Genomic DNA, 27,111 nt, shown 5'->3' on the forward strand with positions numbered 1-27,111 from the left:
ACAATATCAACTGCAGTCCCTCGCCCTGCTTCCCTGAGCTACCTGAACTGCCTAAGCCTGCATGCAAATATACAGTACACATGCACACAAGTACACACAGCAGGCATGCAGTGTTGAAATGACAACCTTACACAAAGCATGACTCGATAAACAAATAGGACGTTAATGTGATTGCAGACAGGCAGACATGATGACACACAGACATGATGTAGTGAGGAAGATAATAGACCCGAAGCTCAAAAGTAAATGTCTATCATATGGTCTTCAGTAGCTGATACAGTCGTCTGCAGTATGTTCTGCCTAAAAACGTACATGTACCTCAATATTAACAACCTTGTATTAAAACACAGCAAATTGAGCTCATTACCTTCACATTTTATATACTGTACATTACCGCTGACCAACAACTGCTTTCCATCCAGTACAGGATGGTGCAAAAGTCAACTTTTGTGTGTTAGAGAGATGTACTGTATCACAGTGAACATTTCGTCACCTCTACTCTCCATCACAATAACAGTGTCATAGACTAGCAAGGAGTACTTTTAAAGCTCCTTTTCTTTTACCACGTCTACATTCATCATCCACGTTCTAGATTTGAGTTACCTATCACAGGAAGGTGCCAAATTTCTGGGGTAGCTATGAATGAAACAAATGCATTGAAATCCTAATATACTATGGCTTTGGAGTGCTGTTGGCAGAACTGTAAAACACACATGAATTAATAGTGACTTGGCTAAAACAAACTAACCAGTACGGTCATGTTGTTCTCCAATAAATCTATCAATCATAAATGCGTAAAGGCTCCTGTCCACTCCTACGTACTGTATATATCAGATATAGCTGAGCTGCTAATGGCTCCTGAGGACACCATGCACACAACAGAGCCTGTAACATTATGTAAAGCTTCATATATGGAAAACAAGATAATGGATGAGAGCAGACGAGAAGGACAGCAAGAGGACAACAAAAAGGAAGAAAAGAGTTGTGGTAAAGAAGAAGCAGTAATTGGCAGCGGCAGGTCAAGGTGAGTCAACAGGTTCAGGTTAGCGGAGGCGACACAAGTGACACTGAGGCTGTCACAGATAGGGCCGACACACAAAGACACACAGAAACACCTGATAAGAGCGCAAAACTGAACTGCTTTCAACTGATGAGCAACCAAGATGTCAAGCTTCAGTACATTGTATAAGTGGTAAATCCAAGCAGAAATGAAAAAAGAAACCTGTGTATAATAAATGTGCATGAATAATCAGTTTACTCTCCCTTCAGCACAGAGCAGGTACTGTACTGTATGTGGGTGTTTGGCTGCAGACCTCTATGTTGTATAATTTAAGCATGTGGCTTATCAATAATTCATGTTTGACAGACTTCAGGCATTTCACTAACCACTGTTTCTTTACACCTGAAAAATGTCTTTTCAGTGTCGATACCCACTAGTGTTCGCTGTACCATTATGTGCCAAATATCTAATAAGAAAATGTCATCTTATGTCCCTATGAAGTTTGTTTTTCACTGGTACGAATTCTGTATCACCTAGGGATTCAACTAATGAGTATTTTCATTGCTATTTCAATTACTTGAATAATTGTTTAATCTATCATAAATTTTGAAATCCCAAGGTGACACTATGCACTAAAACTGCAAACACAAACATCTCAAGTTACATTTATCAGTATATAAAGTGGAGAAAGGCAGCAAATCCTGACATTTTAGAGGCTAGAACCAGAAAATATTGAGTCAAAAAATGAGTCAAACCGGCGTTCTTCAACCTTTTTCAGGCAATGGACCTCTTAGCTGATAAAGAGACAGAGCAGGGACCCTCTACTACATGTTCTGCATTGAATATTTTTGGGTCTTCTCTCATTTGTGCTTAAAAGCTGCCAAGTCAGCAGCAGTTGTAGCATGGCTAATGTTAGGTGTGTTAGCCTCACCCTCTACACTTTCACTAGTGGTTACTGATGTGTTTTTTTATTAACTTTATTTACAAAAACAAATGTCTGATGTATTAGGATTTCAATGAGGATACATAGGTAGTCTTTTGTTGAGATTATGTAGATTAAATGTTTTGTTTTGTTTTAACAAAACAACAACAACAAAAAAAAGCTTTATCTTTCTTAGTAATATGTTGGTTTCACTCATACAGAAAAAAAAAGTTTAAATCTATCCAACAAAAATTTAGCAGCCCCCCTGCAGTAATTCTGAGGACCCCACTATTGATCCTGGGAGTTGCAGACTCCCAATGAAAACCCACAAGTTAAACGATTAAGCAGTTTTAGAAACCAATGGTAATTAATTCTGTCAGTCAACTAATCAAGTGATTAATTGTGTCAGCACTAATTTAATCAAATAAATAAATGTCATTATAGATTTTTAGCCAGCCCTTAATCTAAATTAAACCCTTTAAATCAAGTCTCTGCTACAAAAACACATGAAAACCATGGAAGAAAATTACAATCATGTTATGGGAACTTAAATATGTTTAAGAGTAGTAGGACTGCTGTTGACTGTCACTGTTTTGTTTATGCTTCTTCTATGACTTCCTGCTACTTTCAGCCACAACACCAGCAACTTTGCTTTTTAAATATTAGGACTTGTAAGATTTCCAATATCCGACTAAAACAACCTGCAATGCATTACCCACACACCATCAGTCCCACATTATGGCCTCCTGATGTGTTTATTTTGGGTGTTTTGTTTAGACTGATTACTATAACACATGTTCTCTAACTTTGTTTGTGGCTTCAACTTGTCTCACCACATGTTAAGCAAAAGTGAAGCAAATGCAAGCAGCAACACAAGGAAGGAAGAGAAACGTGGTGTAATAGAAGGGCAAAGGCGAGCAGTTAGACTGCAGAAACGACTTGCACAGCGACACAACATGCATGTAGTTACCGCCCCACAAGTAAATTTGCGTATCTCAAAAATATTATTTAGTCGTCTAACAAAACTAATCCCCTTGTATTTGTCTGCCCAGAATGAAGTTCCAGTTTACCTCGTACAGGTAAACACTGGATGGACTATGTTTCAGTGTGTGCAGGGACTCACCAGTGGGGATGAAGGCTGGTTGCTGGAGCTGCATGTTAGCCAGGGCTTGCTGGTAGTGGAACATGCTGGGGTTGAAGACGGTGGCAGCAGCTCCGTTGCTCTTCTCTATGATTGGCCTCTTTGGTAGCGGCTGCATGGCGCCTGGAGGAAGAGCCTGGCCAGGGAGAAACCCAGAGAAAAGGAGGTGAGATCTTTCAACCCCATCTACAAAACGTCAGCACTCTCCCTGAAACAAAGAACCGCACTATCTGGTGTTATCTCAAAAGTAAATATACAGTATCTCACAGTGAATGAACATCCAGTCGAGGTGGATGTTTCTGTTTACCACCACAAGAGGACACTGCAGTATGTAACATTAGCTGAACTGATGTAGGACGGCCCAGAGGTCAGGCCAAGAGCAAAATGGGATTGCTATGATTTCATTCACTAATGGGGCCAGTGCTGAAACATCACACTGCAGTGGAAGACAACAGGAGAACAGGTCAAATACAATTATAACATGAGTACATACGAATATCACATTGTAGGACGTGATACCAAGCTGTCTTTAATTAGGGACCCTACACATTTTTCCTTTTCTAAATTTAATGCTTTTCAGGTTTAAATTTCCAGACTTGCAGATTATTTGACATCTGAGTATCAATGTCTAGATATTTATTATGTTAATAAATGGTTTTAAAATCCATCTGTCAACATGTATATTACATTGTGACTATGTATGCTATTAGCTGGCAAATAAATGCCATGAGATTGTAGCGAGGAACTGTGGGGCTTTGCTTCTCACTTATTTCTCAGCCAAGGATCCCTTACAAGATCGAAATTATCCCAGGCACCTCTCATGTATGTGTATGGATTAGAGAGAGCCGGTTTCATTAACAGGTGACCTATGGGTGACATCTGCTTGACTGGCAGGAGGAGGATCTATATTTGTATATCTTTATTAGGAGGTATAGATTGTTAGATGAGGTAATCTATAAACTATTTTACAGCAAATCAAAATATTATTCATTGAATTGTTCAGCCTTTTCTAAAACAAAACAAAACAAAATAAAACAAAACAAAACAAAACATTTTTTTAAATCATGATAATTAAATGAATGAATCTTAAAAACTTTCCCCGGACCACCCAGTACCACAGACCCCTTTTCACTGCTGAAAGGTAAGATTTTACATATATTTTGCAAGTAGCTTTTTTCTCATTTGAAATCTTTAGCCGACCAGCCTTTATATTTGCAATCATCAAGCCAGTGCTCAGAAAATTTGCATTTACCCGTTGTGGTCTTTCAGTCCACACTCCTACACAGAGAGCTGGCCAGCGTTCCGCTGTCAAACATCTCTGTCCAATGAGGAAGTAAACTCACTGCGGGGTTCCTGCAGAATTTCCATTTTAAAATTCCATACTTTCCAGACTCAAATTTCCAGACTTATTGGTAGATTTTTCAGACCATATATCTGACAACTAGCTTTCTTTTCCCATTTGTAATCCTTGGCCAATGAGACTTTACATTTAGGATTGTCAAGCCTGCCCGTGGAAAAAAATTGTGGCCGATATGCAGAACGTTGGACGATGGTTCACTGTCCAACACCTCTGCCCGAAGATGAAGTAAACTAACCAGTGATACCTATACTTGTGTTATTTTCCCTCAACATATTGAGGGACAAATAATATTAGATTATTGTTCCCTTCATATTCTTTAGTCTCTTTTATAATTAAAATTTGAAAATATTTTGACAAAGGTTTAAGAATTTTCACAGCATCTGTGCAGCCTTGTTCATTCAGTGTCCATGGAAACCACAATGAACGCAGCCATAATGCTTTTCCTTACACAGGAAAGATAGTCTGTTTATTTTATGATAACTACATCACTGTATGTAAGCGTTATATAAGCAGGGCTTTCCACAGGGATATGGAGTAGCCAGCCAGTCGGGAAAAGTAGCCAGTTGTGGGGGGGGCATGTCCATCATGCATCATAAAAAAAATTGGCCATAAAGCCAAGATTTAGTGCCACTATTCCATCATATACACTGATATTTCCAATACACTGATCCTGTAAATTGGTCACGAAAGGATTTAGTACAGTTATAAAGCACCCAGGAGTGTGCTTTCAGTCATACAGCATACTTCTTGCCTTGTTTTCAGCAATATCAAGCTCAATCTGGCCCACACTCTTTGCTCCACACACCACGAAAAACACTCTGCTTGTTTGATCAATTTATTTTTAGAAATTCTGAATTTTATGTTTTAGAAAACAGAATATGGGCACTCTGAAAATACAAATATTTTTCCATACTCTCTTTTCTTTTTCTGACATGGACATGACTAAAATCAAATTCTGTCCTTTCCCATGCTGTGTAGGAACCCTGTTTAATACCTCATAATCAGTTTTTTAATTATCCTGCCTGATTATCCTCATTAAATTAAGATCAAATCAGAGAAAATGTGAACCACTGGTGACAATTCAGTATGGTAGCAGCAGCCATAATACAGTCATTCTCATCCCTTTTATTTTACCATTTTGTATCTTTTTCCAGTACCGTCTTACTTATTTTTCTGCATCAGTTCTACAGATTGACCTGATTATGTTATAGCTGCTGCTCACAATGCTAACTTTAGCCCTGGTAGCTTGCTTCACTCAGAGTACAGGCTCAGACACATGCACAGTAGCACACATTCATGAAAAACATAATCCCTGGACTACATCATCAAATTTCAAGCTGCCTGCGGGACGGGATGGTGTGATGCCCTGATCCTTCGTTGCATCAGTAAACAATATCCAAGTAGAGAACGAGAACATCTTCTCCTGTTTCACTGCAGATATGGGGAAGGTTGATTTGTAACTTTTAAGAAGGTGAGTGTTGGCTTACACCTGTGTTTTTTTTGTTCTAGAGTTCATTGTATCCTAGAAAAGCAGTTGATGTCCAACTCTTTGGTTTATTTTTGGTAAAAGAACAAAGAGTTCTCAGTGTTACAGTGCTGAGAAAGACTCACCAAGGCTGCGGCAGACGCTGTGTTTTGACTGGCTTGGTGCTGTGCAGCCTTGATCCTGGCCTGCAGGTGAGCCGGGGGATGGAAGTACTTGCACTTGTCTCGGCTGCAGCGCCCTTTAATGTAGTCCATGCATACGATGACCGAGTTCTCGCTGCAGTCCACCATGCCAGCCTCCAGGGGGTGAGCGTAGCGGCAGTCGCTTTCACCCCTCGTGCAATTCCCGCGCTGGAATTCTCGACAAACCTGGCAGGGTCAGCAGGAGCACTGATCAACATTTACCTTTCATCATACTGAGGCCAAACATAGCAACGCAACAACTGCACGCAGGCTGCATACCTCCAGCTTGTCTGTGCGCACATGTTTTTGTGCAGAGGTACCGTTGCCCATGGCTGCCAGGCCGGTGGGACTCCCAGGGACCAGCAGGGGAGTACTGGGCAGCAGCTCAGGCATCAAGCCCATGCCTGGGCCCATGTGGCTCAGATATGGACTGAATGCCATACTGGGACTCGTTGCCAGAGAGGGCGTCATTGGGAATGTTGTCTGAGGGAGGGAGAGGACAGCAGAGACGAGAGAGACAAAACAAGTTATAGCAGAGCTTCCTCTTTAGGAGAGGATTTGGTGATAACATAACCAGGACTGTCTGTGTTTTAGAGCAGTGAGAACAATGCAGTTACCTGGGGCCTTACATTAAACATTAAAAAGCACATTAATACAAACAAGACAGACGGGTTAAGATGAGATTAGATCTAATCTCCGTATGATAGGGAGGTTAGATGCACAAAACTGGACAGTACTGATCCACCCAAACTAGATCAGCCTAAACTGCACAGGAATATCATTTACAAGAAAAAGAAACAGGGATAAATTTCACATCTGATGTCAAGGAAAACAAGAGCCTTTGTAAACAATGGTGTAACAATCACTGGTAAAACCAGAACAAACTTTAAGTGACATTTACAAACGAGTCATCCTGACATTCATGCAAAGGTAAACACACGTTTATGTTTTTCAAGCTCAAGTTATTTTATCAGCTAACCTGTGCTAATGTGTTTCTGTTAAACTTGAAATACATCACAAGTTAAAAGAAACCACTGTTGTCCTGCGCTGATTGGAGAAGTGTATGATCCAGAGTTGCCAGTCTTAAGATTGCACTGTAACTAAAATCTAAACTAAATCAAGACTGAAACTAAAACAATTCAGATGACTAAAATATGACTAAAAGTAAATAATATTTTAGTCAAAAGACTGGATAAAACTAAATCAAAATTTGCTGTCAAAAGTAAAACAGCATGTATTGCATCGACAATATAGAAAAGATCATGCAGGTCACTTTTGAAATTCACATTTCCTTTTACCTTCACTGTTGCTGATTAAAACTGTCATCATAATCTATTGTATGTCATTTCTATGTGAATAAGATTTTTAATCAAAGATATAATAATTACTAAAATATAACAAAAATGATGTGCCTTGATTAAATAATATTTTTAAAATAGTTTTATTTGGCAGATATGTCTGTACATAATTCTCACTGTAAAAGGACAGGAGGCAAAGGAAGTAATGCTGGCTTTCTTATATTTAAATAATAGAGAGAGGATGAGTTTTATTTATAGTTCTATTTAATTTTTTTTTGTGGATGAAAGAAGTTGGGCACTTGATGCCAGCAGGAAGTCAAATATTATTCTATTATATACGCAATCCTGTTACTGACCAGAACATCACTGACAGTACAAAAAGTGCAGCATTTAATGAATAATTGATATTTCTTCAAACACACTACATTAACTGAACATTTGTAGTTTTAGTGTGGGCTGCTCACTATGGGCTGCAACTGTGCTCCAGGCAGCATGAACTGCATCTGTTGAGCCAACATGGCTGCCGCGGCCTTCTGCTGGATTAGGTTGTTCCTCCCGTTAATCTCCAGCTGGGTTTTCAGGTGTGGAGGTGGGTGCAGGTATTTACAGTTCTCACGTGTGCAGCGACCCTGAGGAGGAGAAGGGGGGGAGAAAAGGTGAAGAGCAGGCATATGGGGGTCACTCTGCAGTGACTCTTAATAAAGGGAGAAGAAGTTGCAATACAGGGAGATGGAAATAACGTGATCTAGGTTTAGTTGAAGTCATCCGTGTAATCAATCAAGTACAATTAGTTAAATTAAACATGTAGAATCAAGTCTTTTAAAGAGCAGAACTATGTATAGTAAATTCTGGTGAAATTAAGTACTAATGAAGTCCCAGCAGACTGCATATTGGATAATTCATGAGAAATTTGCAACCACTTTCTAAAAATGTTCATAATTAAAACTACGCTATGCTGGAATAAACAACAATCTGAGTAAAACAGCCATGTTGACGTTTAACTGGCAGTCATTCAAAGCTGTTTTTGCTTTCTACAACCAAATTACTTGGCCACTGAACTACAATCAAACTGTACTTTCATTTTATATGGTTGACAAGCCATTTTTTAAAAGAAATGTGAAATGACAGGTGAAGTGTTTGGAGCCAGCATTGGATTTTTCCACAGAGGGACAGCAGAAGTCAAACAAACTTCACTGAAACAGAGATAAAGCTGGTGTGTGAAAACATATGCTCGACTCTCACAGCCTGTGCGACACGTTTTGTATCTCCACCTGGTCATTATCAGTCCAATAAATTAGCTACTTTCCAGACAGAGAAAAAAACAAACATTTCAAAGTAGTATATGTGCCTGACTGCATCACATGCACTTGTTGACTTTTGTTCAGAGATGAGCTAAAATGGGGACAGAACAGAGGCAGGACGCTTCCTGTTCTCAGAAATGTTTTATTTTATTATACTGGAAGTTTAAAATTAAAAAAAAAAAACTTACTTGGCAAGCCTAAGAGGGATAACTTGATTTTTTTAAACCTTCAATTGTACCGAAACCTTTACAAACATCCAGGATACTCTCAGCTGTGTCATTCAGATCCTTTACTTAAATGTACTACAAGGAATTTTTAACTGGTCATGAAACAGTCTCAAAAGTTACAGTGAACTTTATGTTACCCAGTCAAAAAGAAGCATTTTATTTATATAGATATTTTGTTATATTATGTAGTTATTACAGTGGAAACACTGCCACTTTTGTCCACACTGCCTCCAAAATCAATAAAATATGAAAGTTCCCTGTAGTAGCTTTAAGCAAAAGTATGTAAGTATTCAGCGTATGAAGTATAATGTAAAATCTGCACTTGAGCATATGTCACCACTTTATATATGAAAGTTACACATTTACACATATCAGTTTAATAAAATTTATATAATAATATATATTCAGAGAAAATTATTATTCTACTACAGTTGGAAGAATAATCTCTAATTATTGGCTTTTTGTTCATGATCTTTATTTCCCCTCACCTCTAGATCAAAAGGTTTACTGACATGAGGTTTAAACTCCTGTTAAGTGAAGGACCAGCCTGGGATCACCAAACTATTTCACAAAAGTAAATTATTCTGGGATCTCACAGTTCATTTTTGATTTCCAAGGGACACAGACCTACAACCGGTCAGAGCTACAAAAAAATAGGTGCACCCTGTTTGTTCCAGGAAGTCAGTATTTTCAAGTTCCATGTTGGAAATTTAAGCTGGAACCTAACTAACCCTGACCTCAAAATCCAATATGGTTGCTCTGCACATCAATGTGTTGTAAACAAGCTCAAAAATGTTATTCCCAGACCTCAGAGCCACATGGAATGCACCATGAGCAACAAATGCACCTTGGAGTGCGCTTGGTAAAGTTTTCAGCAGGAAAAAATGGCAACCTGGCGACAAACTTTCTCAAACTACAGCTAAACAGTATACTAAGATGTGATTCTGAAAACATTTGAGGTAAGAAGTAGATCGATCAGCACTGCCTGGTTTGATAGTGACTTGACTTGTGTACAGCGCTCAAAATGTGTGACATCACTGATATGTGACTATCCTCTGTCAATCACTGTATGAAAACTCGCCCCATTCTTAATACATGGCTGGGACTGACCAGATGCAGGACAGGTGGGAATCTGAGTGAGAGGGTGGTCTGACGTATGTGCCAGAGCAAATAAAACATAAGCTCACAGATTTGTCTGGTCAAGTGAAGGACAGTTTTCATGAATAAATCACACAGATGCAAGTGTTACACCTTTATGTTGGAACAAAATGTCTCAATAACGCCAATGAATTATGAAAAACACGAGCTCTACTTCCCCATGGCTGTGTTAAACATGTTAATGTAACGAACACAGAAAACTATTCATGACTATTCATTAACAAATGCAGCATGAGCTGTGCTGGCTGAGCAGCCAGTATTTTAATGTTGAGCTTATGTGCATAGTCAAAGTGTTTCTATTTGTCCTGTATGCAAAGCTTCACTCGGCACATGCAGGCTTAAACAATGATGGCAGACTGTTTGTCTGCAAGTATTTCAGTGATGCCCTTTACAAAACACATGAGTGAAACGGCAAGAAATGGTTATAAAAACATTTCCAGAGGTCATGCAGCTCAACAGTACTTTGAACCATAAATTAATTTGATTATTTGATAGAAACTGAACAATAGTTCTACAATAGTCCTACTTTGCCAAAATATTTCAGTATCGATATTTAATCTTGTGATCAATGCAATGTTTTACATCCAAAGTGAAGCTATACAACCATAACAATGCTTTTCACTAACCTAATACTAACTTAGGTTGCTATAATTATGTATTTTTGTCATCTGAGGGTTCACCCCGATTCAGACGCGTCTGCCACAAACCATTTTGATCAAATGTGATCATTTATACTCATTTTTAGTTGTCATTCTTGGGTTCTTGACAAGCGCTAAATCAGATTTGGAGCCATTTATCTAAAAGCAATTCATTTTCCCCCTGAATGTCATTAAAGCAGTGTCCTTCCTCCTTGCTGGAGTCTGTGGGGAAGGTGAAGATGGTGCTGCAGGAACACTGCAGGTCAACACACACTCACACACACAGGAAAAACTGCAGTCTCCATTAAACCCCTGGGCCGCCAGCAGCTGTTTGCCCCTGCAGATGAGCTGTTAACCTGCTAAACTGAACGTCAGCCTCATGCTCTGTCATCAAACCACACCCACACACACCAGCTCTCATTTGGTGACCGTGAACTGACATAGCACTAAAGCAACGGAAAATAAAAAACTAAAAAAACTGACGTCATGGTGCAGAGACTCTGACGGTGATGGATGATGTCACGCTGAGAGGAGGACACGTTAAAGAAAAAAGGGTTTAGCAGCAGGAGAGCTATACAGGACAGGAGGAAACCGCAGTGTCTCCTATAACAGCATCCTGGAGGGATTCACACACAACCTCACACACCAGACGTAAAGCGTACAAGCAGACATGTAGCAGCCTGAAAAATGGCCAGGATGGTTCACAGGAATACGCAAACACTCATGCCTACACTAGAGATGCCAGCAAGCATTGCGTCAGCGAGCTGTGTGTATAGGGATGAGTCTGTAATGAGGAGTGAGTCCCATGAGCCCAGCAAGCTTGCTCAAATTCAGAGAGAAAGAAATGTACCTTTAATGAGCCTAATAAAATGATCTGCTTTTTATATAGTCTGAATTCTGTGCTCCACAGCATGAACATTGATACAGATACAAATCCATTTTAAACGCTAAAAAATCTGCTGCAGAGACGGGAGGCATTGAAAAGTGTTGTTGAGTAGAGCATTGGGTCAGGAATCTCCTTTTGGTAGCCATAGCAACACACTACGCAACACAGAGAAAGTCCCTGTTAGTAAGGAGGTGTGCTGTTGATGCATCCAGAGAAAGAATAGAAAGATGGGACATCGATAAATAGAATCACTGCACTGATCTTAACTGTTATACTCATTTTTAGAGCTGCATTATATCCCAAATGTTTATGAGGCAAACATGTTTTCCTTCAGCTAAAGGATCACCAGGTTCAAGTTTGGGCTCTCTTTTTTTTTTCAGTACAACGATATTGTACTGAAACAATTAGTCAATTCATTGATTAGTTCATTGACAGAAAATAAATTGGCAATAATTTTGATAATCGATTAATTGTTTCAGACGTTTCATAGCCCTGCTAATGGCATGACTGTATGGATGGCACTGCTGGTCTATCACCAACACTTTGGTTAAGAGTGAAATACCTCGGTAACTACTGGATGGATTAAGATTAAATTTAACACAGGAGGACAAATACTACTGACTTCAGTGACCTCTCAAGTATTGACCTAGCGCCACCATGAGGCTCCTCAGCCTTACTTTGTACCAGGAGCCTTTTACTCGCCTGCATTTTGTTTGACTGACTCAGATTTTTTTTAATTACGTCAGTATTTCCTTGACGTTTGTGCTTTTACCATGGGTAAATTCTGTAGGCTAAGTAGTTAAATATTTTCTTTTTTTTCTGAATCAATATAGAACTTCTCTATGCTGTTTCTGTGTCTGACTTCCTGCCTGTTCAATCTGCTTTGTGCAGCTTGACTTGGCAATCCAGCAGTTACTCTTGTTCATGGAAAAAGTGCAGAAGCTTGTTCGTGCCAGCCTTTCAAATTTGAAGATTTCCTGTTTTTCCTTGTCTTACATGATATTAAACTGAGCATCTTTTGCGTTTTGAATTTTTGAATAGTCATTAAATTATAAAATACAGAATAGTGTATGCATCTACTACCATCTTGTCTTAAAAAATATATTTTCCTTTCATATATACCGGCACCTGGTAGTAATGCGTTACTAGTTTGGCTCTTTCTTGCACAAGAGCAGTAGAGCATTTGCCATAGTGCTGTGACTGTGAGATGAGCTAGATGCTAGATGTTGCAGTTAGTAGCTTGTGTACTGGGTTTGTTGCTGCAGAGGAAAAGTTTCTGTTTATGAATGCTACCGCAATGTCTTGCTACCATCTTCCATCAGCAGAGACTGGACCACTGAAAGCTAGTTACAGCGACAAGCCAGGCTAAATCAGACACAGGTAAAGCTAGCATTTCACATGTCTACAACAACTATGCACAGTCATATGAGAGCAAACCCTTCTCACTTTCTCTCACTGTGTGGGTGTGTATGCTGGCGAGTGGTCAATCTTCGAAGACCGGTCAAATAGTTCTCAGTGAATATCAAATAGTATTTCTGCTTGAAATGCCCACCCCGAATATTTTGGGGTTTATAATTGTTGTTTGGACTAAAGAAGCACTTCAATGAAGTTGCCCTTGGGTCTCAAAACTTGTGTTAATTTTTCTGTTATGTTATAGGCCAAATGAATCAATTGAGTAATCTGTATCCTACAGGTTAACTGATAAATTAAAAAAATTATTAGATACAGCTCTACCACGATGTCATCCAAAAGTGACACTGCTGTTGAATCTGTTGTATGTTGGGCAGATGTGATGTCCACATTAATCCTTTGAGATGACAGAGGCACTCCAGTTAACAAGGTAAAAAGAGCTCGACGGTGAGGAGCTGCCCCCTCCCTCCCTCCCCTGCAGCAGGTTCAGACCGACCAGACAGAGCTAATGGGGGAGCAACAAGGAATGACAGCGGCCGGCTCGGACCGGGCTGGAGATGCCAGATATGGGAGGGCCAGTGAGGAGGGAGGCCATTAGCAGATAAATCCATAAAATTAACAAAGAAGGGAGGGGTGGGTGGGGAGCAGGAGGAAGGAGTGATGCTGTAGAGGGGCGAGCGAGGTGCTTCTTTGTTTTTTCTACACAGTCGACCAAAAACAACGGCTGTCAGCTGAGTATAACAACAATGGGAATAGAAACACTGTTGTAAAAGAGGTGGTTGTTGACACACTGTGCTGGCACTAAAGCCCCGCTGCAGCTCCTGATAAAGAAAGCCACGTTGACCTTCAACTGTCACCAACTTCAGCTCTTTCTCAAACTAACAACATGACCCCAGGGCTTCAAACAGCCAAACGTGGCCTTTAATGCTCGTTCACTGCCTTTGGTACAAAGCGGCTCGCCTCTTCCTCCCATCAATACAACCAGTACAGAGCCAGGCTGTTGCTCTGTGCTAAAAACAGCCGTGCCACTCAGGAAGATCAAACTATCCAATGGGTACGCACTCCTGTGCTGTTGCTAGGCCCCCCTCTCCGTTTCTCTCCCTCCCTCTCCATCTCCCTCCTGCTCTGGAGGACATAACACAGAAAAATGGCTGAATAATAAATTCTAACTCAATAAACGAGGAGACAGCAGCTGCACTCAGACAGAAAGCCCCTTGTCTGGGTCTCACTTTTTCCCTACAAGAAAGCTGCTAGAGCAAAACCTCTCACAAACACACACATATACACGCGCACACGCCGCCGACACAGCAACAGTCTATTCTCTATTTTTGCGCAATTGGTAGTTGATAGTCGGAGCTCTTCTGAAATACTGTAAAGCATCATCACTTGTCAGACTGTTAGTGTTTCCTGTGCAGTGTATGAGTGGAGCTAGTGTTGTGGTTCTGTGGTGGAGGAGAGGACGAGAGTCAGGAGAGCAGCTGCAGTTATGTTGAAGCAGCACGACTGACGAGCCCGCATCACTGATGGATGGACAGACAGACTGTCCGCAGAGTGGCTTTACGAGAACTGGTCGAAATGGAAACAATAAATACCTTCTGATGCTGTTATATAGTAAGTATTTATATTAGGGATGTGGCATTTTGTATCATTGATCATTTTTCATGTCAGAAAAAATTATATCACGATATATTGTGTGAATTTATTCAATATTGTTGACAGAATGACCACTACATTGTTAGACAGAGCAACAACAGGAGTGGCTGAAAGTGAAAATATCATTGCTACAGGTTCTACAGTGGGGAATTTAGTTCAAAAAAGAGGAAGCAACTTCATTTGTGAGGAGGTAGTTTGGTTAGAGAAAAATAGAAGGTCAATAAACAACATTAATATGTAGGTTTGAGCAATAAAACGATAGTGATATCTATTGGGGATAGACGTCATCAATAGTAATAAGAAAGTAGTTCAATAAAATGTTCAATGGATTCACTTAAATGCATTTAATGTAAACTGTCATGAAAACATGAAACAACTACGCCCAGGCTCATAAACAGCCTGTCATATGCCTTAATGATGGCGTGAGCTACGAGGAGGGTTGGATATCAGTACTCAAAACCTTAAAGGTATAACCCAGTACCAAGTAATATTGAAACTTCTTCAGTCAAGTGATACCTGCATTCAATCCTTTTGGTACCCAGATCTAGAAAAAAAATATTTGTATGGTTTTGCTTGCAGCCAATCACAGCAAGCGTTGAAAATAGGTATCGAATGAAGCACTCCACTGGTATCACTAACACTTTATGGGTACTGGTATTTAAATTTTTTTACCCAGCCCCAGGTATCAGTGACTTACAAACAGCCAATCATTTAACAGACAAACTCCACATATGCTCCCGCATTGGTTCATAAACAGCCAGTCACATTCCTAGATGCTACGAGTGATGTGCAAGCAACCAATCTGTGTTGTTCGGTTGCTCCAACAACATGAGAGAAACAGCACGGAGTTGCATATGACCCAACAGCAGTTTTTTTGTTTTGTTGTGTCTGACCACAACTATCGGAGGTCAAGAGGCTCGAACATTTGGAGGGAATAGAATCGCTGCTCCTTTGTGTTGCAAGCAGCCAGCTGAGGAGGAGGAGCTGGAAAATGTCGAAGAGAGGGGACGTTATGCTTCGTCATCGCGATCAGATCATAATGGAATATGGACGTATGGGCAACTATCAGAACAGGGTTGTGTGTAAACTGCAGGAATACCTTCCTGACAAAAACTGGTGATACAACAAATTTATTTTATCACCATCATTATAAGTATTGTGATAATATTTTAGGGCCATATCACCCACTCCTTATCTATATGAATGTAGGTATAGAGAATTATATGTCAGTTTGCCTGGATTAGATTTTGGGCTGGGCAATATGATGATTTATACCATGGCCTCTGAAAATCCTCAGTTATAATTGGCTGGAAGGTGTGAATTAACTTTTAGTAACCAGATATCTGTGATGCATGTGTTTTATTTCAGTTCGAAATGAATGCAGCAGTATTTAGACACACAAGTCTGTAAAAGCTTCAGTGTCTCGAGGGCTGCTCTTCATATTGGGGTGGTGACATCATGTGCTACTGAGAAGAAGATGGAGAGAACATTGTTTCTGCTTAGGTGTGTCCTTCAAGAACATGTAATGGGTGTAGGTTTTCTTAGCAGTTGTTCTTGCTATCATTCAAGCAACTGCATTGCATTTAGAAATGACAAATTTTCTGGTATCACGAGACTATGGCAGTATGACACTACAGTAAAGGCAAAGATAGCAATGATGAGGTTATTTGTGCAACAAATGAAAACAGCTACACAGTAAGAAACATGCTAATTTAATTTTGATGATGTTTAATATTTGTGTGAGTTAGGGTTGGGCCATCGGAGGATACCATCGTCCATCATGATGGCTGACAGTCACTGACCACTGGGCCCTCTCTCATTTAACAGGCTATGGGATAGTGTGTCCCCTCAGTGTCCCTACAGAGTTGTTGCCTAAGGTTTGTTTTTGACATGTGGGAAAGAAAATAAAAAGAAGCTCTTGCTGGTGGTTACTGCAGTGCTATGTCCCATTTATTATTTTCTTTTTGAACACAGCAAAGTTACGGGCATGTGGTGCTGAGACAAAGGCACCTTTAGACTAAGCCACAATATCATCGCCCATTGTTATGTCTCACTGTAGACAACGTCATATGCCATTTCGGTAGACATCGCACAACTCTAGTCAGTCAGAGGAAAGAGAGGACTTCTGCAATAATGTTACCTATGCCATGGAGGCTAACTAACTAACTTTTTTGTCACTGGCCAAATGTGAAAACGAATGAACAAATTTTACCAGCCTCTCAAGAGATAACCATTACCATTGTTTCATTGGCTGGTGGGTGAAGCAAATCTAGTAACCACTTGCATTTTTTACCAGCATTTGGTGATGGGTGGCGCTAATTAAGTGCCCTGCATGAAGGTGATTACGTCTATTACAATCATGGAAAATATAATATGCCAGGTGTTATCTCTTTCATGTACCGAAAAATGAAATCTGTCCACTGTCAGAGACTTTTGAGCACCATACAGTGGTAACTACTCCTTTAATGCATCTAGCTGTATTACATCAGTGCAGGCAATGTTGCAAATCAATGAGCAAGACTGCTTTATGGTAATACAGGATTTACAGGATTTTTAAATCAATGTAATGTTAAGTACCTTGATTGAGCGGTATGAGACACATAACACGTAACCTTGACATTAGAGACTCTAATCAGGCTTGTCTATGCCCTCCTGCCCCACCCCCCCACCACACCCACCGACACAAATTTCATGACATATTGCTATCACAAAATCATACTGTGATAAAACATTTGATCCAGATCACGCACCCTCAGTTGAAACAGATTGCCTAAGCCTCCATGATGACAGGCCAAAAATTTAAGGTTGTGTCTAGAAGGGAACCTTGTATTTGCAAAACTCCTCTGAGATTTGTACACAATGTTTCTTTATTCTGCACCTTGTGCAAACTAATTACGTTATATAATGTGACATTGCTGTCGTTAAAGCCTTTTAAGGACAGAAAACACTTGGTCAGAGTTAGGGAAAGATCATGGTTTGGGTTAAAATGATCACCCTCCTGAGATCTTTCCTTCCCACAAAAGATTCATGGGTTCATTCTTTTTTCAGACTTTTTCCATTGTTAATAAAGACAATTAACTTGTTAACCATAATTCATAATACTTAAAACTCACAACACAATTAAAAGGACATAAAAATTAAGATAAACATCTTTATACTTCTCAGTCCCAGAACCACAAGGACATATGGATGAAATTAGAACAATTCTAAGAAAAGTAGCTTTGAAAAAGTGGGGGTAACATGGGTGGGTCACCTGACCGACTGACATAGTTTGCAAGGTTTCTAAGAAATTCTCCTTTCTTGAACAATTTAGTTAGATGACAACCTAAAAAATATTCACAGTCATTACATAGATGGCATTTGATGTGTGAAATAGCACGACCACATGAGGTGTGCCACCTCCTCTAAAACAAAAATAAAACACAATAGGAAGCTCTGGTTCATGTATATTTGCATGTCTCTTTCAGTATACGTGTCTGCAAGCATAGCAAGTTATTTGTTCAAATACTATGCAGAGCCATCAGCTAACTTGACACAGACCACAATGTTTGTGTCTAAACAAACAAGATGTAGTATGTCAAGGACTGCTGTGTGTCTGTGGCGTTGTTACCTTGAGAGAGTCAAAGCAGGCGATGACTCGGCCATTCTCCACATGGCAGCTCCGGGAGGGGTGGGCAAACTTGCACTCAGCATCCGATCGTGAGCAGGTGCCTCTCTGAAACTCACGACACACTTCCAGGGTCAGCCATTTGGTGTCCCGTCCCATGGTCATGCTGACGGCCATCAGAGTCGCTCACTAACACTGAGCAACGGTGGAGACTGATGGACGGAAAACTGTCTGATGAGAGCAAGGGTGACTAATAGTGATGCAAGAAAAAAAAAGTCCCTGGCAAAAAACACACAGAGGAAGCAAAAATATTTTTCCTCAGCACAAATAGGCAGCGAGTCCTTTTGGTTGGTGTATTTTAGGGGATGTTTATTAGTTCTTCCTGGGAAAAGTGGCAGCTGAAGTTTCACCGGGGCGAGACGGAGGGGGCTGACTGCGAGCAGAGGCCAGCTCTGTCTCGAAGAAAAAAAAACATAAAGAAAAAACTACTGTGAGGACATCACTCTGGCATGCTTAGATATGTTACCGAGCGTCTGTGCCGCCACCTGAATCAACTCACGCCCACCGTAAGTAACTGTTACATTCACGTCAACATGGCTAGTTAGGTTAGAACAGCCTGAAAATGAGGATTTTTGTTGAGGAGCAAAAAGCAGAACCTTACAGGGATGGTGTCCTTGCCCTGATGAGACGAGGTGGAGACAAGGCTCAGCTCAGGGTATGTGGGGACTGCAGCTCGGCAATGTGGGATGGATGACTCTGTGGCTGTCAGGATAAAATATAGCCTCCATTCGAGGCCAAACACACACTGAGCCCCGTCCTGCTCTCATCCAGCAGCAGCCAAACAGCAGCGAACGACCCCTCGCAGTAGGCACTTTGGAGTTCCACTTCCTCCTCTTATTTCAGTCTCTTTCTCATCCCTCCTTCGCCGTTGTCTGTTCTTCTGTTGTCATCCTCCTCACTGACCTCTCTGCTGCATGTCCTTGCTTGTTGTCTTCTGCAAAAACAGAAACATTAATTCAAAGCATTAACAAACCACCAGCCTGTTGAAGAGGAAAAAAAAAAGCTACAACCTCGTGCGGAGCTTGTTTAAACGGAGGGTGATGAGGACCACGAGGCAGGAGGGTGGGAAGGGAATAAAGCGAGGACAAACAAATAGGGGAACAGAGCATACAGGAGGGAGGGAGGCAGCAATGAACAGGAAAGGGCAAGCTATGTCTTGATTAAGTGATACAAGAGAGAGGGAGAGAGGGGATGGAGGGAGATTGCAGGCAGGACAGAGACGTCACTTCAGCTCCCTTGAGCTCCATGGAGCAGAAAGTAATTGACTAACTTGACATGAAGCTGCTATATGAGTGTGAAAAGCAGTGTCCTTGAAATGAGCGGCTGGCACGTGTGGTCGATGATTCCCAGACAGTTATTAATGTGAAGGGAAGAAGAAGTAGGAAAAGGAGAGACAGGGCAGAAAGAGAGGAGGGGGGTTAGTTCTTCACAACTGCAGCTGCTGTGCTCAATGCAAAGGCTGCGGCCAATTGGACAGACTTTTGCAGGCACGCAGAGCACATCAGAAACCAATGACAGGGCAGTTTCCACAGCGGCTCCTCCCCTCCACAGAGCCCGTCCTTGTTCCTCCCAGGCTTTTTTCACTGGTACAGCAGCACAGTCATGGCTGAGCTGAGCCACATGCTAATATTCAAACTGTACAACAACTCTGAGCTGACTCCTGACTCCACTCTCACAGACATGGAGGAGTAAGTTGTGTCTTATTCAAACTGTAGACTATACTGCAGTGAGGATGCATGCAGCGTGCTGGGCAGGGAGCAGGAGTGACGTGTCCGGACACTAACTGAATACAGATAACAATCAGTGAGGTGGCTCAATAAAGATACACATACAGAGGAAACTCTAACATAGCTTCCCAGGGAAAGGCAAAGTCCAAATTGTGTTTTGAACTTAAAAATTAAAGATAAAGGAAGACTATATGGTATAAAACACAAGGGCACAGTGGTACTTTAATGCACAAAGTGAATAAACAATAGGCGAGATGCAGGAGAGGAGGAGTACAAAAAATAGGAGGAGGAGAGGGGGTTGGAGCAGATATTATCAGTCCCTGCGTCTGATGGCGGCAGACACAGAAGGAGGAACCGACGGGGGGGAGAGTGTGAGGGAACGTGTGTGTGTGTGTGTGTGTGTGTGTGTGTGTGTGTGTGTGTGTGTATGCAGATAGACAGCCCAGAAGGAGAACACCGCAGTGGAGTGGGAGAAGGAGGGATAAGGGGGGAGGTGGGAACTGAATTGATACACCCACCTTCAAACACAAGAACAAAGACACATCCCAGCCAAAAAAAAGAAGAGAGAGGCAAGAATGAGAGATGAGCAGGTACAGCAAATGCTTTGCTTGCTTTAACCATTATGCTTGTCTGCCTCCTCCTCCTTCCCAGCCTACCTACAGATCGATAGAAACTTTTCTCAGGGGGACGAGACAAGCGCTCCTCCTGCAGCTTTCTCCTGTCCTGCATTCAGGTCCACATCAGTGTCAGGCACCCTTGCTTTGCTTACGCACACCCTGACGAGTTGACGCAGCTCAGAAATATGCAACCCGCATCATCAAAATGCTCCTCAGCAACACTCCTCACTTCCTCTCCTCGCTCTCGCCACACCAGACACCAAATGGCGCACAGTTGCCATTACAACCATTCTTGGAAAGCGACACAGCAATACTGGCCCTCCTCCAAAGCCATTCTAGTTTATACTGCACCCTGTACCTTTGAATACGCACAGTAATGACCTCTCACTCGCTCATATACTACTCTGCTTTCCAAGACTTTTACCAACCGTGTAACCAAGCCTTCCCTTGTCAGCTTTGCCTTCAGCCTCTATCAGGGCCTATACAGATACTGGAGGACAATGGGGGCAGTTAAAAATAGAGAAATTATGCCATGGCACAATATGTAAGTCAGTAAAATGTCCACACTAGGGGGTTGTGTTTTTACAACACGTTAATGAACAGACAGAATGACCTGTGAGAGTGATTAATAAGCTAGTGGATCTAACGTTCAGACAAAATAGTAATAAATATGTTTCATTAATTAGCTACTTATAAGTGACAGTAGCCACTTTGTTTCCAAATGAAGAACTATAAGAGCATAAAAAAGGACAGATGACTTACATTCAAAAGTTTGACTACCTAACAGTCTGCAGCCATGCTAGCCGCTTTGCAGTGATGAACTACTGCAGATTTAGTACGTCAGAGTCAGTATGATTAGCAGGTATAGTGTTAAACATCATTAGCTTAGCATATTAGCATGTGGACATGGATCAAAGTATTGAATAAATGACAATTTTGACCTAGTGATGAAAAGAAATCATACATTAACATCGTTGCCATATTGGACAGGTCAAGACTGGCCTGTGAACAAATGTAAATGGGGGAGCTGCAGTTGTCCTGGATAAAAAGAAATAACGTTTTCACATCTCTCAACCAATTTCAATTTGTTTTTATAGTCAAGGGTTCATGATCTACATGCAGTAAGTTAGAAAAAAATACTTCTTTCCTACCCCATGTAGATCACAGACCCTTGAATATAACGTGTCACTGTCATTCAGTTGAGAAATGTAGTGTTGCAACAATTAGTCAGTTAATTGATTATTAAATTAACTGTCAACTATTTTAATAATCAATGAATAGGTCTGAGTAGTAATTTTTTCAGACAAACATCAAAATTCAATGATTCCAGCTTCTTAAATGAGATTTTTTCTGGTTTCTTTACCCCTCCATGACAGTAAACTGAATATCTATGGGTTGTGGGCAAAACAAAACATTTGAGGACACCACCTTGGCTTCTGGGAAACATTTTGTACCATTTTATGACATTTTATGCAAACAACTATTAATCAATTTATCGAGAGAATAATTCACTAAAAATGATTGTTAGCTGCAGCCTGAGAGAAATGTAAACGTTGGAGTGCTTTTTATTCATAAAAACTGTAGCTCATAACATGAATTTATCAACAGGCCAGTCCTGACCTGTCCAATATGGTGGCATCTACTGTAGGTATTATGTCTGTCTATATGTCTGGTCTGGACAGCATTTAATTCCAAGAGTTTTGATTGACTCCACTGTGTGTGTGCACACACGGGAGTAATCTTCACATTAGTTAATGATTAATTTACCAACAGCAACAGACTGATATAGTGGCAAAGGTAAATCCAACAGTATATTTTCCATCTTTATAATGCATAACATAAGGGTTCACAGTAAAAAAAAACATACATGTAAATGCGTCTTCTAAGATGTCACAAACTTGCAAGAAATCCAACAAAGATAGCTGCATTTTTTGACAAAAATATATAAAAACATCAAACACATGATATGAATTGTCTGCATTAAGCAAAATATGTCTAATTACATCCATGGCAAAATGTGCACATGGAGACACTGTAGTGGAAACTACCACAAAAGCAATTCTGAGTATCTTGCTAAGTGTTATATGTGTCTAGACAAGATGCAGTCATAAAACTGCATGTGAATGAAAACAAAATGAAATTGAGATCAAAATGAAGGCTGTGTCCGAAAATGTTATCATGACAAAATGTGGTCCTGAAGACCCTGTATCTGGAACTGCCACAGAAGTGATTTTGAGTATTTTGACAGTTCTGTTTCTGTCTGGACAGATTTTGTTGCTGTACTAACAGCACAAACATGCACAATGCAGTCACAAATCTTCACAGGTGTGTGGCTGACATCAAAATAATAGCTGAGTTCCAAGATGGGTGTGATACAAGCAAGGGCACCTGTAGTAGGGGGCTAAGAGGTAGGGAAGGGGCCATTAAGTTGTGGAAAAGTGTATGAAGGAAAGGAAATGAAGATCCTTCAGTTTGGAATGAAACATCTGCTGCCAAGATCCAATACTGTACAACACTACCTACCACAGCAGTGATAAAACAAGAGGAGGCCACAAGATGCAAAAGCATAACAAACAGACAAAAAAAATAAATAAATTAAGAGGCAGATGAAGCAGAGAGATGAGAATGAGAAAGAAAGGAGTGTGAGAAGTTTGGCTTTAAGTACTCTCACTGTATAGCTAAACGTGATCAAGAGCTCTACACAAGAGACAAGGGCTTGATGCTGCATGCTTGAGGCTGCATTATTGTGCAGTCACAGCCCACACACCACAACTATCTCAGTGTTGTCCTTCACAACACTGATGAATGGGTTAAAGCTCTTAAGTACAAACAAAACATACATAAGAAAGCATGAAAATAAGCATTAGCTATGCTGCTGGATAGTAAATAAACACATTTAACCTTATAAAACACATGCGCCTGGGTGCAACTAATAATTGTTTTCATTGTAAATAAATCTGCAGTTCACTCATCATTTTAAATTTTTAAGAACTCACAAAGACATCTTTAAATTGTTTGTTTCCTCCAACCAAAAGTTATTCAATTCATTATTTATGACAGGAGAAAAGAGAAAGTCCTAATGCTTGAGAAGCTGAAACCTGCAGTGATGCATTAACACAATTGTTGCAGATTAATTTTCTTTTGATCAACTAATCTACAAATAGACTTCTAGGTTCAGTTCTATTATATATAGACACTTCATATTTTCACTAAGACTCTCAACTCTATTCCTACACGGTAATAAGAAACCTGCAATAAAGAGTGTACATGTTGTACAGAAATAATGTTCGCCTACTGAACTTGTCTGACCTTTACAATGCAGCATAAATAGTCATTTGCAGGGATGCGGCACGGTGAATAAATATAGAGTGTCCTAGTTATAACAGTCATTATGCTGCTGCCTGTCCTCCAGGTGTCTGCAGCAAGAAGAGGGGCTCCAGCAGTCAGTAGGTGGGGGTCAACATGTAGGTGGAACAGGATGGGGGGTGGGGGGGTATAAGGAGGACAGATGGGGGTGGCTGCTGTTGACTCCAGCGCACTGCGTCCCTCATCAAACACAGTGCACCAAAGGGCTACCGGCAGTGTAACCTTCACCAGAGCTCTGACGTCTGCATTATGGCTGGTGTGTAGGCTGGGTGCCACCTCGACAGACAGCCCCGCACCTTATCTGCTCACACTGATAGATAGCCTTATACCAACACAACTGGAAAGTGCCAGGCATGCATCAGTGAAAGGCAAGGTGACAGATTAACACTTCAGAGGAAAATAAATGCCTTATTATTATTATTTCTCCTCTTAAATATTTTTTCTTTTGTATAATCATGGTATAGGCAGGGTTGTATATTAAGTGCCCTGTCACTTAATTTCTTGTGAATGGTGGATGGCGATTTTGGTGGTTAAGGAATTGTGAAATTGCTCTACTGTTGCACATTTTTAAAGAATTCTCTAGCTTAAGAGCATCGGCTAAATATGATAACTCAGAATGTTAAGTGTAAACAGAAAATGTAAGTGAGCTTGATGCTTAAAATTCATGAAGCCATGAAAGAAGCTGTGTTGTCGTGTAGAAATTTAAGTTTGTTAAAGGAGGAGTGGACAAACAAGAGCCTTATTTCTTTTTTTTATGTTACTGTTTGTTTAAATTGTTTGTGCTTTCACATAACCTATATGCCAATAGTATTCTTTAAATAAAACTAAAACTGAGAAAAAGATGTGATTTTTTATCTTATTAATTATTAATCATTACTTGATTATCGATCGTTAATGTGTTTAACATTAAAGAAAACTCCAAGCAAATAGGGGCCAGCATATCAGCAGAGAAACTGAAAACTGCTGAGATCTATAGCTACTGTTAGCTAGTTAGCTTAGTTAGCCGTGTAGCTAGCAGTGTCATTAGTTAATTCTGCTCAGGCTGGGAGTTTGGAGCACATGCGCATGTGAAAATTTTTGATTTTCATTAAAGGATAAGTACAATATGACAACTGATATTCAACCAGCGCAAATGAGATGAATGACAAGAGGAACATGCTGTCAGAGAGAACAGAGAGCGAGACGTGCTGCTGGTACTGAGTGTCAATACTGACAAAACTGACTATTGAAAGCATTTCATATATTCAGTATTGATGTTTAGATATTTTTAACAACACTAGACTGAACACAGCTTTTGAAATCAATGGAGGCCAGTTTGACAACAGGGAAACAGTACTGAGGTGATCTGCAAGACCCTGACTCTGGGGGCAAAGACATGGGCGGGTTCAGGCGGGGACAGGAGAGGCACAAAGCACAAGAGGACTGAGAGGGAGGTCAGTGCCCACCTCCTGAGGCCTGAGAAAACTATGTTGGTGTTGTTGGACTGAGGACAGACTGAATTACAGATTAAGAGACAGGACGGGCCAGGACTAGCTGGTTAGCGTGATGCCTGTCTTCATTAAATATCTCAACACAATATATAGACAACTTTGTTATAACATCAAAACTGTTATTTCTTCACATTCTGTTGATAATTTTGGTTAATTTTTTAAACTAAAATTCTTACATATTGATCTTTTTACCTTGCTTCTTTTGGACTATTACAGTGGGTTGACAGAGAGAATGAAAGGATCATAAAACTGCCAAACTCAGTATTTCATGAGCAGGGGAAAGACTTTGATTTTGGGATTTGCATGTTGGAATAAAAAAATTTTTTTTGGCCCAAATCTGTCGATGTTGTCTTTTTTTTTTTTTTTGTCAGGATTTACATGAGAATCTGTGGATTTCCCGTGGGAGTTTTTTTTTTTTTTTAATCTGGAGTTTCCCCATTCCTAAAAGCTTGGTGATTTCCTTTTTCAGAGGCATAGGTAGTTGTGTAACAGATACTGTAGCAATGAAAACAACTTTACTAAATGATCTGTGGGTTGCAGCTCAGTAAACGGACAACTATTTTGAGAGCAATGACGAGGACGAGTGCAAAACAGGATAACATCAATGACCAGGTGATTGATTAAAAAGCACAAGGTGGAAGATCCATAAATCACAATGAGAGTGAAAGCCAGCAGCTTGGAGGGACAGAGCAAAGTAATTAGGTTAAGTATCAGTAATCCTTTCAGCTCATTAAAGCACCACTGTTCCCATTCAAGCAAACATAGAACAAGCCTGTCCCATCATACAGGACAACACAGCCTACACAAAGCATGAAATATACTTGGAGCGATGCAGTTTAGTTCACAGTTTTAATTCAGAAACTACACTGGATAAAGTTTAGGTCCTCAAGCTTTCATTTTCCTCGTCATAATGCTGGTTTAGAGCTGTGAGTCTCACATCTTGTAGTGAGATAATCAAAGTTAACTGTTTGGAAAAACTGTAGATATTATAGTTGAACCAATAACGTACTGTCAGCATAAAATCTTTGATTTGTTATTGCTGCTGTGTCGTTGGTGAATGGTTTTATGTGCACCATAAAAAATGGAACATCCCAGGCAGTTAATGTGTATGTGTGTGAAAGAGGGGAAATGAAAACAGGTTATGTGGGAAATGTGGCTGTGTGCCCATTTGTGTTTGTCAGTTTATCAGTGTTTATACTGAGTAAAGAAAACTAGCTAGACTGGTGCAGAGTCCACAGACCGCAGGGAAAGTGAACTTGTCTAGACTGGCTATGTTGCTAAGTGAGCCAAGGTGACAGCAATACTTCCACTGGAAGTGTGTGGTATATATAGGAAACTAGTGACAACACAGTACACCATGGTGGCTCAAGTGTCTGGGGCTGGTTGCACAAAACACCCTAAGTTAAGATCTTCTTTTAAGTCCAAGTTAAGATTTCCTTTAAATGAAATCGGTTGCACAAAACATCTTTAAATCTTCTCTGTGCGACTTCCTTAAAATGTTCACTTAAGGTTTTCTCCTTGTCTTAAGCTGAATATGAAATAATATACTTTGCACTACATACCCAAATTGTGTATGTATGTA

The 27,111-nt window shown here is 40.4% G+C and overlaps 1 protein-coding gene across 2 annotated transcripts in view; it reads right to left on the reverse strand.

The window, feature by feature from the left end:
- The window catches only part of mbnl3 (muscleblind-like splicing regulator 3), a 34,451-nt gene that overhangs the window by 5,239 nt on the left and 2,101 nt on the right, over positions 1-27,111 (reverse strand). The window contains exons 2-7 of one of the 2 annotated variants that reach the window (XM_084718966.1): positions 18,931-19,263; positions 18,273-18,721; positions 7,854-8,018; positions 6,371-6,574; positions 6,035-6,277; positions 3,046-3,199 (exon numbers count right to left, since the gene is read on the reverse strand). In XM_084718966.1, coding sequence (XP_084575092.1) covers positions 3,046-3,199; positions 6,035-6,277; positions 6,371-6,574; positions 7,854-8,018; positions 18,273-18,446 — 940 coding nt within the window. In that variant the 5' untranslated portion in view covers positions 18,447-18,721; positions 18,931-19,263. Of the gene's footprint in view, positions 1-849; positions 886-3,045; positions 3,200-6,034; positions 6,278-6,370; positions 6,575-7,853; positions 8,019-18,272; positions 19,264-27,111 lie in introns of both variants that reach the window. The other variant, XM_084718968.1, reaches the window with a different exon arrangement.

This window comes from Lutjanus erythropterus, chromosome 5, assembly GCF_056507025.1.
Source record: "Lutjanus erythropterus isolate fLutEry1 chromosome 5, fLutEry1.hap2, whole genome shotgun sequence".
Lineage (NCBI taxonomy): Eukaryota > Metazoa > Chordata > Actinopteri > Lutjaniformes > Lutjanidae > Lutjanus > Lutjanus erythropterus.